Below are 18723 nucleotides of genomic sequence, written 5' to 3' on the forward strand. Positions count from 1 at the left end.
GGTTTAGGGTGCGGGGAGGGGGGTTAGGTTTAGGCACCCCTGGGCGGAGGTTAGGCACCCCTAAGGTAGGGTTAGGGTTGTGGGGGAGAGGGTTAGGGATAGTCTCTATAATTACCTTGTATATATACACACACATTCATATGTCACACATACACACCTACTGTATGTTACACATACATTACACACACACTTACCTGGCAGGCTGGCACCATGTCATTAGGCTCCTCCCCCTAGCATCAAAATGCCGTGATTTGAGGGTTAATCGGGAGGGGGCGGAGCCAAATGATATTATATTGGCTCTGCCTCGTCCTGATTGACCCGCAAATAGCTGAATTTTGCCGTGAGGGGGGCGGGGCTTAAGAAGATAGTGCTTGCTCTCCAGTCTGTCAGGGGAGTTTCGGGGTACTCAGAACCTCCCCCTGCGTGCGCTAGTGGCTCCTGGTATAATCCAGATGCATAAATGACTGTTTTCTCCTGGCCCCAACCTGGCATATATACTACTGCTCTCTCCTGGCGTAAACCTGGCACATATGATACCCTTGCATAGCTAAATGTATCTGGTAATCTGTCTAGCTCTGCAAGATGTGCAAAATACACCTTTTTTTATGTAGCATTTTAGGAGCAAAATGCTCCCAACTCTTTTTTAGGCCCTTAGCATGCACCAAACAGCATACACTATATGGGAAAGAAACATAAATTGATCTACCTATCTCAGTGGTGTATTTTATTGACATTCATCATGTCAACATTCATAATGTAGCAGGTCGACATTGACCACATTGACATTCATCATATTGGCACTGATGAAATGTCGACAAAATGTCCCTGGTGGTCTAGTGGTAACTTAACTCGTACAGCGGCTCCAGCGTTGTCTTGAGGCGGTGACGTCCTCATCACTTTCGGCTCATCATGCGGCGCTTCCGGCAGTGGGTAAATCCCTCACCCCTAAACCTCCCCTTAGTGTCTAACACTAACCTCCCCTCCTGTAGCCTAACCCTAACCTGTCCCTTCTGTAGCTGACACCTAACCCTCCGCTGCTACAGCCTAACCCTAACCGTGCAGTCCCTGCAGAATTTCCACATTCTGCAGATGCTGAAATTATGAATGTGGACATATTTACTACAATCCATCAAAATTACATTGCAGTTTACATGCATGTGCCCAGGATTAAAGTTAGAAAAGGCTTCTGTTTCTCTTAATTTCCTAATAGTGGCACAAGGCAGGATAATAATTGGTTCTGTCACAATGCTCAGGGATGTGAACATTCCAAGGGCCACTTAATCTCTTAAAATTACTCTGCTTAGGTGGCAGTGGTAGGGCCTACTCAGGGCCGTAACTAGGGTTTTGTGACCAGTGCCTTGGCAGGGGGCACCGCAGGGCAGGGGGCACTGTTTGGGCCTGACAATTTTCCTGTTTATTATCATTCTCACTTGTAGCTTCCTCTTCTTTTATCCCCAGCATCTCCTGGCCTCCCCTATCTCTTCCCTGGCCATTCCCCATGAGGCCATGGCCCTTTTTCAGGTGCTCTATCTTAAGTCCCTATTTAAAAATGGGGGGGGCGCCAATGCTCTCTCTGACACAGGGCACCAAAAAGTCTAGTTACGGCTCTGGGCCTACTCATTTTTTTTTTTTTATAGTACTTTATCATTGTTTTCTGTCTTGCAGGATCTAGCTTGGTCAATGACTTATTACTTTCGTTTTTTCATCACCTTTGTTCCTTTCTTCGGAGTGTTGGGATCCATTGCCATTCTTACTGTTGTCAGGTAGGCAGCCACTAGGATCAGCGCACCCTGCCTGATCCCTGTTCATTTACTTATTACAGTGGTCATTGAAGCATGTGCAGCTCTTTCTAATGCACGGCTACAAAATGTGAATAACGCCAGGAAATTATCTCTGCAGTTAAACGTGCAGAACAATTTGATTTTTCTCTGATTTTCTTTGATCCTTCTGAGCAAGTAAGCTCTGTACAACATGTAATTAATGTACATTAGTGTAGAAGTTAAGAATGAACAGTCTCTGATTAACAATTATTGTGACTTTAAATAAGATGGTAAATAGGATATACTTAGTGTGCTGTGTAAAGCATATCGCTCTGTACAACAAAAATGTAGAGACTTACCATGCACAATAGAAGAGTTTGCCTGTAACCAGTGACAGCACCCGATTTGTAGCAGTGGCACGTGTCACTGTCTATTTGTTACTGCAGCTAAGGAACTCATGAAAAGTCTGAGCTCCCTTGCCAGGAGTCACAAACTGTGTGCCCATGTGGAATCCTCACAAACTGTGTGCCCATGTGGGATCCTCACAAACTGTGTGCCCATGTGGGATCCTCACAAACAGTGTGCCCATGTGGGATCCTCACAAACTGTGTGCCCATGTGGGATCCTTACAAACTGTGTACCCATGTAGGATCTTCACAAACTGTGTACCCATGTGGGATCCTTACAAACTGTGTGCCCATGTGGGATCTTCACAAACTGTGTACCCATGTGGGATCCTCACAAACTGTGTGCCCATGTGGGATCCTCACAAACTGTGTGCCCATGTGGGATCCTCACAAACTGTGTGCCCATGTGGGATCTAGTGAGTTCTCAGGTATTTCAGTAGATAGACACACAGAAAAGTGGACCATGCGTGATGCAATTTAATTTTCCAATAAATGATCAATTTGGCAACTTATTTCCAACCACATTGCAGTGTATGGCCAGGATTCCCACTGAGCTACCGACTTGAATCCCTCCCAACTCACACAATATGTGGTTGACCTGAAATCTAAACAACAGGATCAATGTCATATAACCCTCCTAGTGTGTGACCAGGTATACTCTGATGTGGTGGTAACAAACCAGATCTCACAACCAATCAGATGGAACTCTCTACAGCACTCTCTAGAGCTCTTCTGTCAAACACACGTGATGGAGAAATGTCCTGCTGGGAGTACTATTATACTCTGTGAACATTGTCCCCTGTGCTCTACAGGTTTATTGAGTCTCATTGGTTTGTCTGGGTCACACAGATGAATCACCTCCCAATGGAAATTGACCATGAGAAGTACAAAGACTGGCTTGGCAGTCAGGTAAGTGCCTTCTCATTGCAGCTGACCAAGCACATGCATAGGGGTGTGTGGAGAGAATAATTGGTTTTTAAGATCACTTATAATAGTAGTACATGTGTAATGTTAATAATGTAATAAGTACTGTATATTATATATGTAATATTACACTGCCCATGGTAAATTATATGTATATTTGAAGTCACTGAGTTCTGCAATTATACTAAAGCACAAAGGGCTGTATTACAATTCACAAACACCCAACACCTAATATCCGTAATAATTTACGGTAGCAGGTGCCTTATTCCTAACTTGTAAATCGGTGCTTGAAAAGATCTAAAATTTGTTTCTACAGTTGGCCGCGACATGCAACATTGAGCAATCCTTCTTCAATGACTGGTTCAGTGGACACCTTAACTTTCAGATCGAGCATCAGTGAGTATCACGCAAGTATGATATGTTTGCCGTCACTCCCTCAGGCTAGGGAACGTCTGTAAATAATCAATGATAAGGGCTCAGGCACAATAGTTTCTTATGGTTTTGCCCAATTTCTGTTGAGTTGTCTGCAGTGTCCAGTACCTGGAGAACTAATACCACACTCAAATAGGTATCATACTTTAGATGCCTGTAGTATTTTTTTTTCTTCAGACAATGGTTGAAAGAGGAGCTTATTAGCTTATGGTATAGAAAATGACTCTCTCAATTTCAATAATCCCTGGTTCTTTGCTGGATGTACTGCATGGTGATTGCACTGCTAGAGAAATCACGTTGACAAAAAAAATAGTGATGTCTCCAATCCCTAACATCAATATCAGGTGCAGAGCTGCAGCCACAGAGGCCAAATTCAGATGGAGGCACTGCACCTGCCGTAGGACTGGTGCTAGTGTCGATAGTTCTAGTGTCGATGGTGCGCCGATGGTGCCGTGTCAAGAATTACCGGCGATGCAGAGACTCGGAAAGTGGTCGTTTCAGGGTTTGCTTATTCAGACACAGGCTGATACACCAGGGAAAGGCTGCAACTAGCAATTGCATATTATCGCAGCCCCGACTCCGGCATCAGATGCACCAGTGGATGCAGCAACGGGGTTGGGTATGAAATCCCGGCTGTCGGGATGCCGCTGGTCAGAATACAGATAGTGGCATCCCAACAGCCAGAATCCCGACACACATAGGGAAGACAGGTAAGTGTTTTTCTAACCCCTACCTTAATCCTAACCCTCCCTCCCCAGTGCCTAACCCTACCCTCCCCCCCTAGTGCCTAAACCTAGCCTTGCTCTCCCTGCACCTTAATCCTAACCCTCCCTCCCCGATGCCTAACCCTAACCTCCCCCCTAGTGCCTAAACCACTGGTCGGGGAACAGGGGTAAATTACCCCAAATGGGGTAAAAATGAAATTCCTGGGGGTAATGGACGGACAGCCGGGCATGCATATTAATCATTACATGCCCGGCTGTCTGTCCATTACCCCCAGGAATGGAGGACACTGGCGCCGGGTGTACAAATAGGTGGGCAAAATTATAATTCAGTGGTAACAATGTCAGCGTTTGTTTTCATGACCTTGTTGGTCAATCTATAATTGATTTAAGTAGAAATATTTGCATTGTATAGTGTACACAGTAGGGGGTATATTTACTAAAATTAGTTTTTAGATGTGGAGATGTTGCCCATAGCAACCAATCAGATTGTACTTAACATTTAACTAGCGCCTTCTAGAAGATAATAGCTACAATCTGATTGGTTGCTATGGGCAACATCTCCACTTCTAAAACTCTCACTTTAGTAAATATACCCCTATGAGTACAAATGTAATTTTGGGAAGAACATCCGCTCCCGAGTGCAGAGCAGATATGTATTTTATTAGCAGTGCACAGAATTGTGCTCTCTGAGATGGATACATCCCCTTTGTGAGCCCAGCAATGAGCAATCTATGGGGTTTATTTACTAAGCAGTGTTAGGAGACAAAGTGAAAGGAGATAAGGTACCAGCCAATCAGCTCCTAACTGTCATTTTTCAAACACAGCCTATGACATGTCAGTTAGGAGCTGTTTGGCTGGTACCTTATCTCATTTCACTTTGTCTCCTAACACTGCTTAGTAAATAGATCCCTATGTCTTCTAGATGTAGAGTTCTGAATAAGCATTGTCATATCCCTCCCTCTCACCCTCTAATACCCCTTTTCCACCTAAATTCCGGGCTGACCCGGAGTTGGAACAAAGTTCCTATCCGGATCAGACCCGGAATTTTGCCGGCGCTGACTCGGGATATTCCCGAGTCAGCGCCGCTCCCACCGCAGTCGGGTCTGCATAGACCCGGCTTTTGCGGAGTGAAAGTGGTCGCTTGGAGATGACGTAATCTCCAAGCGCCACTGAAGCCGGATCAATCGGCCGGCTAGCAGCACACTCCAGGTCATCGTGACCCGGAGTGCGCTGTTCTCATAGCAGGGTTTCACGGGCTACGTCCGTGTTAAACCCTGCTAGTTACCTGGGTTGGATTGCTGGGTCACTCGACCCGGCGATCCAACTCTCTCCCCTTTTACACCAGGGAGCTGCCCAGGTTAACCCTTCAAAAACCTGGGTTTTAGCTCCGGTGGGGTTTTAGCTCCGGTGTAAAAGGGGTATTATTGAGCACAAGTCAAAGTAGTTTCTTCATCCAAATAAATATTAAGCACCTGTGGGAAACAAGGAGACAAAGGGTTGATGTCTTAAGAAAGCTAAATTGCCATTTTCATATTACATCGTACCTACCGCTTCCTGTCTGCACCAAATGCCCATACAGCTGTCTATTAAAATGACCAGTTAACGCCACAGACATCAGACCAAGCTAAAATAAACCAGCTGGTGTGGCCCCTGGAGAAAAGAAAAATGTCTGCACCTTAGGGGTCAATCCAATTAAGTGCGAGTTGCGAGTTTGTTTCATGAAACTCGCAGACTTCGCACGAATGCGCACACCCGAGAATTCTACAATCCAATTAAAAATGCCTATTCGCGGTACTCACAGCGGTAGGGGAGGTTGCACATTGTCAGCCAAATGTGATGTGAGAGAAGTGCATAAAAAAGGAGGGTGACCTTTCTGGACCCCAAAAAACTGACAATTTAGTTTGTAGAATCATGCAGAAGGCTATTAGTGGACATAAGAAAAGTACTGGACGTATTTAAATGGTGTTAAATGACTGATTTATGCATTTCGAAAAAAAAACAAATTATATATATATATATGAACTTTTTTCATTTACTTTTATAAGAAAGAAAAATGCAAAAAAAGTAGGAAAAAAAGATGCTTTTTTGGGTACTTTGAGGTGACTTTAAAAACATGTAAAAACATTTTTTAAAAGGCTATTATTTAAAAAAAATATATATATACTCTAATTAAATTTGGGTTGCATAAAGCAACAAAATAGTTTATTTTGCATGTAGTTATTGGACTCATTAAGCTAATTGGAAACTTTCAATTGCCTAAGTAGTCATTAGGGGGGCGTCCAACGGTTTCTGCATTTTAACCTTAAAATAAGGATATTTCCTACCCCCAGCGAGGTGCGAACGGAAATATGCGAGTTTACTCTGACTGGTTCAATGCAAGTTGCTAATTGGATTGCAAAATGAATTCGCAATGCGAATTTGCAGAGAAAACAGCAACTTGCATCTCGTAGCTCGCACCTAATTGGATTAACCCCTTAGTCTACCTATTCACTGCACTTCATGACTCCAGTTGTGACTTTAAAATGTGTTGTCAGGATAGCATGATGTGTACATACGTGTTTTTTCTCTCTTTCCATGTTGTAGTCTCTTCCCCACCATGCCGCGCCACAACTTTTACAAAATCGCTCCGCTTGTGCGCTCTTTGTGCAGCAAGTACAGTGTGACCTACGAGGAGAAGACGCTGTGGAACGCGTTACGGGATATTGTTAGGTCAGAGCCATTTTGTTTAGCTATTACTATTTCCATTTTTGGTCCAGCAAGTTGCCTACACTGTAACTAAATTATCTCCCTGGTGTCCCCTAGCCCAGTGTCATATCCAGTTATGGTAGTCATTTATTTAGAACTTGGGTGGAAATTCTGCAGACATGTTTTTCCCAATGTCAGGTTGCAGCACAAGGCTTCTCATTACAGTGCATTCTGCCTAAGGTGCACCCTGACAGGGCAGCCATTTTCAAGGGTATACAGTTGCTGTAAAATGGATTAGCCCACAATAGACTGCCTCTGCTGTGCAGAACACTAGTTTCTATATGAGGAACCATCAAATAAGAGATTGCATGGTAGAATTAAAGATTAGATAGGGGATAAACACCAAAATAATACAGTGCACAGTGATGTTTCTGTATAATATTTGTTCCCTGCTCGTTATTCCTTTAACCTGTTTCTGAGCTTTTAATAACATCTGTTTTTATCTCTCCAGATCTCTGAAGAAGTCAGGTGAGCTATGGTTAGATGCCTACCTCCACAAGTGACCCGACGCTGGATTACCTATCCAGGAGGATCACTGACTATAAAATAACACAGTTTACACCTATAGTTGTTCTATATTTAGGTTTGTAATAAACTGCCTGAAATTAATGTCAGGGAGCTTTATCTATGATTTTAATACCTTCACTGCCAGGATATTCCATTGCAGTGCAATGCCTTTCTGATCTCCCCAAAATGAATGAGGTTAATGGATGATTTTATCGTATGTTTCAGCCTTAACAATTTAAAAAAAAACCCCTAACATAATACCCCAAGGTATACACAGAAAAAGTGCATTATGGCAACTTCTACAAATTCCTTTTTATTAATGCTACACATTTTATTTTATTCTGCATTTGTTAATATAGAACTATTGTTAAACTGTGTTTTACTGTTCAGTCCCACAATGCATTGCAAGTATTCTTTGCGGTATCTTAGCATCACATCTCCACGGAAGGTTTAATACAGATTAAGGAAAAAATTGAGGAAATTATTGGAGGGTTAGGGGAATGTATAATGAGGGAAGAGACAAGATTATGCTAGGCTGAGGGAGGGAATAATAAGGATTAAACATCTCTAGCAAGAAAACTAAATGAGAGCTAATTGGTGTTATAATAATAACACTGATTGACAGGAAGTGAATGCCAATAAAGATGATTGACAGCAAGTGAGTGTCAATAAAGATGACTGACAGCAGGGATGTCAGGAAAGTTGTATGACAGCTGATGGATCTAAAAGGCAGGGAATGGAGATGTCCTAACATAAGCAAAATAAGAATCTTAACACATTTAGGGCTCTATTTACTAAGCAGTGTTAGGAGACAGAGTGAAAGGAGATAAGTCTGTGATAAGGTGCCAGCCAATCAGCTCCCAACTGTCATTTTTCGAACACAGCCTGTGAGATGGCAGGTGAGAGCTGATTGGCTGGCACCTTATCACTTACTTATCATTTTTCACTCTGTCTCCTAATACTGCTTAGTAAATAGACCCCATAGATGCTTAGAATTTTGAAGATGAATTCATAGACAAAAACAATCTGTTATCCAAGACATGCAATTTATTAAAAAAAAGCTCTTAACAAGCAACTTGTTATTCATTTTCATGCTAGACTTGCTTTTACTTGTGCATATTACCTATAAGCATAAAAGACTATTGTGTCTGGATAATAGTATTGCAGGAAGGATCTTTTTCAATTTGTCCTATTAATGAGTGGATAGTGTCTATTACACGGAAGCACTGGCTGATAATTACACTGCCCGCTCCTGTCTAACCTTTTGTGCCTCTTCATAAAGAAACTAACTAGACAATATCCCCTCTGGATTCTGTTGGTTTCACAACAGAGTACATTTCTATGTTTTCCAGAGGAGGTAAGACTGACAACAATACAACATCCATGTATGTAGAAACTACATACATGTTTCCTAAACGATGCTATTGTTTGAGATCCTAAGAGATCATTGCATACACAGTTGAATTTTCTTTTAAATAAACATTTGGTTAAATAGAATGATGCTTCTTGCCATTCTGTGGTCCACATCCAAGTAATCCCTCCCGTCTTGTGCTAATGTTTGAAAACTAGTCCCTAAATTAAATTATATGGGCATTTTCTAGTTGGGTGACAATTTCCTTTATATATATATATATATATATATATTTGTTAAAACAAACGCTATTTAATAGCTACTCCTTTATCTGTGTGCCGCAAAGTAGGTACAGTTATTCATAGGAGGAGTCCTAGTACTGAGACACTATGTGCCCTTCACCTAGTGAAAGTGTAAAGGTGCCCATCCACTAGCCGATTACACTGTACGATTGCACGATTATGACATCGTATTCGTGCAATCGCTCAGTAATCGGCCGCAAATCATGCACAAATCGTGCAACCAAATGTCGGAAACGACCAGCGATGCGTGCTCCTGCTGGTCGTTTCTGACATCAATCATCGGCCGAACATGCAGGCCAATCTGCCGATAATGACAGATTGGCCATGTTCGGGGATGATTGATGTGCCTACACTGATCGATCAATCGTTCAGTGTAGGCACTGCACCCCCTAGGGGTGCCTACACTGCCTACCTAGGGAAACGACGGTACGATTACAATGTCGTAATCGTACCGTCTTTCCCTGATCTACTAGTGGATGGGCACCTTAAGAATGTCAGCAACACCCAGTGACGATGTGCACTCCTGGGGCAAATGAACAGTAATTTGCCCTTAGTTAAAGGCTTCAGCCTCTCTCAGAGGGTTATTTGCCTTTTTTCATATGGTGCTCTTAAATAGTGATTAAAAGGTTGGACATCATCTTTTGTTTATCTCATGTCTAGTGGGTCATTATTCGGAGTAAAATACACTTAGGGTCCTTTGTATGCGTCCAGCAAACAGTATGAGGGTGTATTATGATGGCTGTGCTACTTATTATTATCTGTGTAGCCATAAGGATATGCTCACAAGCAATTTCTGTTGCACCATAAAGGATTGCAGTTCAGTAGAGATTGGGTGAGCTAACTCTTGCTACTACAATTGTAATTCTCGGTATAACATAAGTGTTACTGATACACTGATTTCCAGACCCGGGGCCTGGGCCAAACATATGTAATGACTGGTTACAATGAAGAAAAACCTGTGTAATGTGATCTGTACTATAGCGTGTGAGTTAAGACTCTGCAAAGTGCTGCTGAACATTACCTGGATGCCAAGCTGTACACATTACCACTTATTACAGTAAGGAATCTCTGATCATTTTTCTGTGCACCTCTTTGAGGTGTGAGAGAAAATGAGGGAAGGTGCACGGTCGCGGAGTGCACAATGGGCACATCACATCAAATTGAATCGCCCCCATACTGTCATAAGTCATACCTTACTTGTATACGGTGCATAGATATCCAACAAAAAGAGAACGTAGAGATATAACAGCACAATTATGACCTGCGTAACATGCAGTTCTGGATACTAAGGGGTAAATTTACTAAAGTGAGAGTTTTTAGAAGTGAGTTTTAAAAGTGATGTTGCTCTTAGCAACCAATCAGATTCTTGCTATTATCTTCTAGAAGGTGCTAGTTAAATGTTAAGTAGAATCTGATTGGTTGCTATGGGCAACATCACTTTTAAAACTCACTTCTAAAAACTCTCACTTTAGTAAATTTACCCACTAAGGGTTGTTTACTAACATTGCTAAAAGATGCAGATCTGCATTAAAACAATATTAGCAACCAATCAGAAATTCAATCTTATATTTGGCTAGTGCAAGTTCACAAATGAAAGCAATCATGTGGTTGGTAGTTCTGATTTTAGTGCAGATTTGAACTTGTGAGTGTTTATTCAACCTCAGATTGTTGAATAAACCTTTAAAAATTCAAACCAAATATATTCTCTGATTTTTTTATGTATGGGGAATTATCTGTCATCTGTTATCGGGATCTATGGAGATTGAGTTTTTTCTGATTTTGTTTTTGAAAAAAAAAAATGTTTCTTCATTTAAGCCACAAATGATCTTGTTATAGTAGCTAACGCTGAACCTTCAAACGTCTAGTGTGAAAAATGAATGTATATTATTCTGTTAGTTCAGGGAAATAAAATCTTGTGTGTGCTGAACACAAGGATGTAGTTATTTGTACGACTGTTCTCTAGTGAACTGAAATATTTGCTGAATTATGAGTATGAAGTAGAAGCTGTAATATATGGGACTGAGTAGAATATAACATTATAAGACAAAATCTAAACGGTCTCTGTGTCATTTTGTTTTCTGTCCTAATTTAATACATTAAACACATAAATAGAAGAATCTTACCTATTGCCCAGTGCTGCAGAGATCCTACAGTACCTTGCGAAGCAAGGTGGGTTGTAATCTTCATTAGTTTGGGGTGAGTGATGAGTGGATCATATTTGCAGGGCCGCATGTCCGCTCACACAGACTTACAAGGGAGTGAATGACACAGACTTGATTGGAGTGCAGTTGTCATACTCGACTGGTGCACTTAGCTGCACATGCAGGCGGATTAGAAATTTAAAGTGGCCCCATATAGAAGGGACCAATCCGTGTGGGATGTAAGGTGAGGGCAGGGAGTTTGGGATGTAAGGTGAGGGCAAGGCATGTGGGATTCAAGGTGAGGGCAGGGAGTGTGGGATGTAAGGTGAGGGCAGGGAGTGTGGGATGTAAGGTGAGGGCAGGGAGTGTGGGATGTAAGGTGAGGGCAGGGAGTGTGGGATGTAAGGTGAGGGCAGGGAGTGTGGGATGTAAGGTGAGGGCAGGGCATGTGGGATGTAAGGTGAGGGCAGGGAGTGTGGGATGTAAGGTGAGGGCAGGGAGTGTGGGATGTAAGGTGAGGGCAGGGCATTTGGGATGTAAGGTGAGGGCTGGGAGTGTGGGATGTAAGGTGAGGGCAGGGAGTGTGGGATGTAAGGTGAGGGCAGGGCGTGTGGGATGTAAGGTGAGGGCAGGGAGTGTGGGATGTAAGGTGAGGGCAGGGAGTGTGGGATGTAAGGTGAGGGCAGGGCGTGTGGGATGTAAGGTGAGGGCAGGGCGTGTGAGATGTAAGGTGAGGGCAGGGAGTGTGGGATGTAAGACGAGGGCAGGGCATGTGGGATGTAAGGTGAAGGCAGGGAGTGTGGGATGTAAGGTGAGGGCAGGGAGTGTGGGATGTAAGGTGAGGGCAGGGAGTGTGGGATGTAAGGTGAGGACAGGGAGTGTGGGATGTAAGGTGAGTGCAGGGCATGTGGGATGTAAGGTGAGGGCAGGGAGTGTGGGATGTAAGGTGAGGGCAGGGCGTGTGGGATGTAAGGTGAGGGCAGGGAGTGTGGGATGTAAGGTGAGGGCAGGGCGTGTGGGATGTAAGGTGGGAGCAGGGCGTGCAGGATGTAAGGTGAGAGCAGGGCGTGTGAGATGTAAGGTGAGGGCAGGGCATGCAGGATGTAAGGTGGGGGCAGGGCATGTGGTATGCAAGGTGAGGGCAGGGAGTGTGGGATGTAAGGTGAGGGCAGGGAGTGTGGGATGTAAGGTGAGGGCAGGGAGTGTGGGATGTAAGGTGAGGGCAGGGCGTGTGGGATGTAAGGTGAGGGCAGGGCATGTGAGATGTAAGGTGAGGGCAGGGCATGCGGGATGTAAGGTGGGGGCAGGGCATGTGGTATGCAAGGTGAGGGCAGGGCATGTGGGATGGAAGGTGAGGGCAGGGCGTGTGGGATGTAAGGTGAATGGCAGGGCATGTGGGAGCAGAGCGTGTGGGATGCAAGGTGGGAGCAGGGCATGTGGGATGTAAGGTGAGGGCAGGGAGTGTGGGATGCAAGGTGGGAGCATGGCATGTGGGATGCAAGGTGAGGGCAGGGCGTGCAGGATGTAAGGTGAGGGCAGGGCATGTGGTATGCAAGGTAAGGGCAGGGCATGTGGGATGGAAGTTGAGGGCAGGGCGTGTGGGATGTAAGGTGAATGGCAGGACATGTGGGAGCGGAGCGTGTGGGATGCAAGGTGGGAGCAGGGCATGTGGGATGTAAGGTGAGGGCAGGGCATGTGAGATGTAAGGTGGGAGCAGGGCATGTGAGATGCAAGGTGAATGGCACGGCATGTGGGATGCAAGGTGGGAGCAGGGCGTGTGGGATGTAAGGTGAGGGCGGCGCATGTACATTGCATCCGGAAAGTATTCAGAGCACTTCACATTTTCCATATTTTGTTATGTTACAGCCTTATTCCAAAATGGAATTCATTTTTGTCCTCAAAATTCTACACACAGTACCCCATAATGACAACATGTAAAAAGTTTATTTGAGATTTTTGCAAATTTAATTAAAACAAAACAAAACAAGAAATCACATGTACATAAGTATTCACAGCCTTTACTCAATACAATGTTGATGCACCTTTGGCAACAATTACAGCCTCAAGTCTTTTTGAATATGTTGGCACACCTATCTTTGGGCAGTTTTTCCCATTCCTCTTTGCAGCACCTCTCAAGCTCCATCAGGTTGGATGGGAAGCGTTGGTGAACAGCCATTTTCAGATCTCTCCAGCGATGTTCAATCGGATTCAAGTCTGGGCTCTGGCTGGGCCGCTCAAGGACATTCACAGAGTTGTCCTGAAGCAACTCCTTTGATATCTTGGCTGCGGGTTTAGGGTCATTGTCTTGCTGAAAGATTAACTGTCGCCCCAGTCTGAGGTCAAGAGCGCTCTGGAGCAGGGTTTCATCCAGAATGTCTCTGTACATTGCTGCATTCATCTTTCCCTCTGTCCTGACTAGTCTCCCAGTTCCTGCCGCTGAAAAACAGCCCCACAGCGTGATGCTGCCACTACCATGTTTCAGTGTAGGGATGGTATTGGCCTGGTGATGAGCGGTGCCTGGTTTCCTCCAAACATAACGCCTGGCATTGACACCAAAGAGTTCAATCTTTGTCTCTCATGGACTGAGAGTCCTTCAGGTGCATTTTGGCAACTCCAGGTGGGCTGCCATGTGCTTTTTACTAAGGAGTGGCTTCTGTCTGGCCACTCTACCATAGAGGTCTGATTGGTGGATTGCTACAGAGATGGTTGTCCTTCTGGCAGGTTCTCTCTCCACAGAGGAATGCTGTAGCTCTGACAGAGTGACCATTGGGTTCTTGGTCACCTCCCTGACTAGTGCCCTTCTCCCACAGTCGCTCAGTTTAACTCTAAGAAGAATCCTGGTGGTTCCGAACTTTTTCCATTTATGGATGATGGAAGCCACTGTGCTCATTGAGACCTTCAAAGCAGCAGATATTTTTCTGTACTCTTCCCCAGATTTGTGCCTTGATATAATCCTGTCTCAGAGGTCTACAGACAATTCCTTGGACTTCATGCTTGGTTTGTGCTCTGACATGCACTGTCAAGTGTGGGACCTTATATAGACAGGTGTATGCCTTTCAAAATCATGTCCAATCAACTGAATTTACCACAGGTAGACTCCAATTAAGCTGTAGGAACATCTCAAGGATGATCAGTGGAAACAGGATGCACCTGAGCTCAATTTTGCGCTTCATTGCAAAGGCCGTGAATACTTATGTACATGTGATTTCTTAGGTTTTTTTAATTAAATTTGCAAAAATCTCAAAAAAACTTTTTGCATGTCATTATTTGGTATTGTGTGTAGAATTTTGAGGACAAAATTTTATTTATTCCATTTTGGAATAAGGCTAGAACATAACAAAATGTGGAAAAAGTGAAGCGCTGTGAATACTTTCCGGATGCACTGTAAAGTGAGAGCAGGACGTGTGGGATGTAAGGTGGGAGCAGGGCGTGCGGGATGTAAGGTGGGAGCAGGGCACGTGGGATGTAAGGTGAGAGCAGGACGTGTGGGATGTAAGGTCGGAGCAGGGCGTGCGGGATGTAAGGTGGGAGCAGGGCATGTGGGATGTAAGGTGAGAGCAGGGCGTGCGGGATGTGATTTGGGGATGTATGAACGGCGCTGAGTTTCATACAAAAAGGAATCCAATTGGATATGCAGCCATGAACAGCAGAGGCTTTTCAACAGAGCTCCTCAAACAGACGATAGAAAAAAAGGGGTAATTTCCGGCGCTTCCGTAGGATCTAAGGATATCTTGGTGCTCCCCTCGTGATAAAGAGAGAAAAAATATATATAGTGTAAATCCGTAAATAATAGCAAATAAAAAATAGCAATGTAAGAATCGCACTCACCCTTTTTTGGTGAGTGTGTAGCGTTGGACCTAATAATCACCATGGTCCTACGGTGGTTGCCGATTGCAACAATGACGTCACAGATGGTTTCACTGGATATCTTCAAACGGTCAGAGGGAGAAAAACAGAGAGAGCACTTCCATGGTGCAGATCAATGTGTTTCAGGAAACCAGATTATAGCCAGGGCATTATTGTGCTCACCTTTTATAATGTATCATATGATCTTTGGACATTTATTTCTTTTAGAAAAAAACTGATGCCCGTCGGTGTCTACCCAATCAGGGTTTTAATACGGTACAAAAGCTCAAAGTAATATTGGAGAAATAGATAATAGAGAATATTGGAGAAATAGCTACGTAATGTTCCATAAAAATTTTTTTTAATTAATTTTATTTCCTCAACAAAAATATTTTCCAGAAAGAGTATTTAAGATGTCTGCTTATATATATATATATATATATATAAAAAAATGGTATTTGCAGATCATACATAACCATTTAAACACATCAAAATAGAATTAGAACATATATGACAATAAAATACTAGAGAAACATATATTTTTTTTAAATAAAAATATTTAGTAATAAAATAATTTCTTAAAAAATAAAAAAAAAAAGTTTGATAAAAATGGGTAATAAAAAATGGAGAGTACCGAATATCAAGCAACGCATTTTGCAGAGCCTCTGCTTCCTCAGGCTGATGGATGTAGGCTAATCTTCCCTTGTGCAGGGCCAGATTAAGAGCCATTGGACCTGGAGTTGAAAAATCTGAAGGGCCTATTGTGAAAAGTGTGGGCATGATCAGCATAATGGAGAGCATAGCTAGTACCTACCTACAGCCATCTACATCCAGATAAACATCAACGGAAAGAAAATGAAGGGTTCACTTGTTGATGATCCTTCTTTGCATCTTCCTGTGTCTAACTGTCCTAGGGATGGCCATCTGAAACTGATGGTTGGCAACCACTGATGTTTCCCATTTGATGGACATACATCTCCATTCAATGCCAGGATTTTGATGGTTGTCCCCATCATATGCTTCTTCCATTGGCTGACACCAAGAAGAATAAAAACAGTCGGTAGCAGATCTCCTTTAACCATAGCTGGTTTGCTCCTAGCAAACTATCCATGGTTAAACCATCAAATGGTCTACTTGCAATGGCTACATGCTATCGCAAGACATGTAGAGATGCAGCGATTATATAAGATGGCCCCCTTTCCCATGGCCATCCCTATCATGCCCTGTAGTCAGCGGAGTAGCGTGGAACCATAGAAACCAGAGTAAGTGCATGTCTTAGCGTGCCCCCCCTTTCTCATACCTAATAATTGAAGTTTAGGACTTTACCTCAGATGTGTCACTTTTAAATCCATTGAAGCACAATGAATGAATGAAGAAAGAAGGAGGGAGGTTATCAAAGAGGAGAGGGGAGGGCAAAGAGTCTATCAGAGAGGGGTGTTGATGATCACAGAGGAGGGAAGGCCGGAGGGGAGGTAATCTGAGCATCTTGAGGGAGCATAAATTGTAGCAACGGATCTCAGAACCGTAATTTATTTAGTATATAGAGCAAACAAACTGAGATAAAACTAACAGACGACCATCATACTGTGCAGTGCCGCATGAATTCCAGAACCCTGCATGGCGCCCTCTGTCCATTTTGGCACCCAGAGCTCATGCTCCACCAAAACCACCCTTGCTACTCCCCTGCCTGCAGTCTGAGGAAGGTGGATACCCCAATGTGTAAGTAGGAGAGGCCACCAGGAGGAGGTAGGGGCCATTCTCTCTAGAAAAATGATGCACAGCCCCAGCAGCAAACAGTATGACAACAAAAAATCTTTATTAAGCAGCCGCTGACAAAATAGGGGCAGGTATGGGTGGCCAAGCATAGGTCGAGTGCAGTAACAGCATGTTGACTGCTTCAGAGATGCTCCTTGAAAGTTCTTCCTCCTTGGTGTTTGGCTCATCTCTAGTCACCAAACATGATAATCCATGCTGAGATTATATTGCCTCCTTCTCAAGACCTTTTATCACGATTCAAACGGAGAGGCTCGTTCACAATGGAGTAGATGTATGAAGCAGTAAAAGAGTGGAGAAGTGGGCCAGTGGAGAAGTTGCCCATGGCAACCAATCAGCTTTGAGGTTGCATTTATCAAGTACATACTATAAAATTATAGGTAGAATCCGATAGGTTGTCATGGGTAACTTCTCCACTGGCACACTTCTCCACGCTTTTCACTGCTGCAGACATCTTGTCTCCTTTGGCAGTCTGTCCTCAGTAGTAGTGAAGTGCTATGTGCTGGTCAATCCAATGTGTTTATTCTGGCACATTTATGAGATCTCCTATTGTGCTGTGATGACCCTTTTCTAACATCTAGGGCAGTGGTTCATAAACTGTGTGCCATGGCACCCTGGGGTGCCTCAGGGCAATTGAAGGGGTGTCTTGGGTTGGTAGTCCAGTACCAAAGAAAATTATTTTTAGTCAATGTGATTGGCAAAACCAGTGCTAATGGCTGCCAATCAACAAATATGTTGACAAAAACAAGCACAGTCCTGTCATCCACATCATAACTGAACCTATGGGTGATATATAAGCACAATTTACTTCATTAAATTTTTGCTGAATTTCTCAATAAGAAACTTTTGGCCAAGGGGTGCCGTAGAAATAATGCTGATTCTCCGTGATTCAAAAAAGTTTAGGAATCAGTATACTAGGCTAAGGACGGACACTTGGAGGGTACATACAAATCTTTTGAATCTATATGGAATTTTTCTTTGTGTATCAGTATGACTGAATAGTGCAGTGAGGAAAATCCAATCTTTTATTGTTGTTATTGTTGTATTGCTAAATACAACGCACACAGGAGATTGTCTTCGTTGAGAGAATTCATCAAAACGTTTCTCTATCAGTGCAAGCAGCGCAAACAGGGCAATTATCCATCCAGGTGATATATCGCATTGCCTGTATCGATAGGAAATCGGACCACGATTGGATCCTAAAGCCATACCTGATCTGGGGTCTGATTCAGAGATGTACGCTTATCTGAACCACTGCATGATTAAAATTCGGTGGCATTTGGGGGGCAGTGGCCATCCCCTACTTCGCCCCCCAAATGCCCTCTACTGGGAGGGATGAGGCTATGGTTTGCATCGGTGGACGCAGATTTCCTTGCCTTGCAAGTGGCCAGGACCCATCCAGGCTGCGGTAAGCTTAATTTTACACAGCCTGGCCAAAGGAGCAACCATCGTTAGAGCGGGTACTACATACCAGGGCCCGAGCCGGTTGGGGGGCTCAGGTCAGCAACTGTTTCTGACAACCTGGGTCTAAAAACCTGGGTTGGATGCGTTCACACTACAGGCGACCCGTGTCGCTCCCGGAAAAAACACTGGTATCAAGCAAGGTGATGGACTGGGACACCGACCTGGGTCATTTCTGTTCACACATAGCCAAAACCCGGGTCGATGCACGTGCACAGGTAAAAACCTGAGGTATTGGTGTATGTGTGAAAGGGGTATAAATGAAGGACAACCAGCAAGGACTTCCACACAGATGTGGCTCATGTATTAAACCAATAACATACCAATAGTGGCAAATTTTACCTCCACT

General features: G+C 43.7%; 1 protein-coding gene across 1 annotated transcript in view; it reads left to right on the top strand.

Annotated features, from left to right (window-relative positions):
• The window catches only part of LOC148479656 (fatty acid desaturase 2-like), a 30518-nt gene extending 22197 nt beyond the window's left edge, over nt 1-8321 (top strand). The window contains exons 9-13 of the mRNA XM_088454539.1: nt 1666-1763; nt 2980-3076; nt 3408-3487; nt 6832-6957; nt 7445-8321. Of these exons, the coding sequence (XP_088310665.1) occupies nt 1666-1763; nt 2980-3076; nt 3408-3487; nt 6832-6957; nt 7445-7496 (453 nt within the window). The 3' untranslated portion in view covers nt 7497-8321. The remainder of the gene's footprint in view (nt 1-1665; nt 1764-2979; nt 3077-3407; nt 3488-6831; nt 6958-7444) is intronic.
• The last annotated feature ends 10402 nt before the right edge of the window (nt 8322-18723 follow it).

This window comes from Taudactylus pleione, unplaced genomic scaffold (assembly GCF_031769625.1).
Source record: "Taudactylus pleione unplaced genomic scaffold, aTauple2 ptg000619l, whole genome shotgun sequence".
Classification (NCBI taxonomy): domain Eukaryota; kingdom Metazoa; phylum Chordata; class Amphibia; order Anura; family Myobatrachidae; genus Taudactylus; species Taudactylus pleione.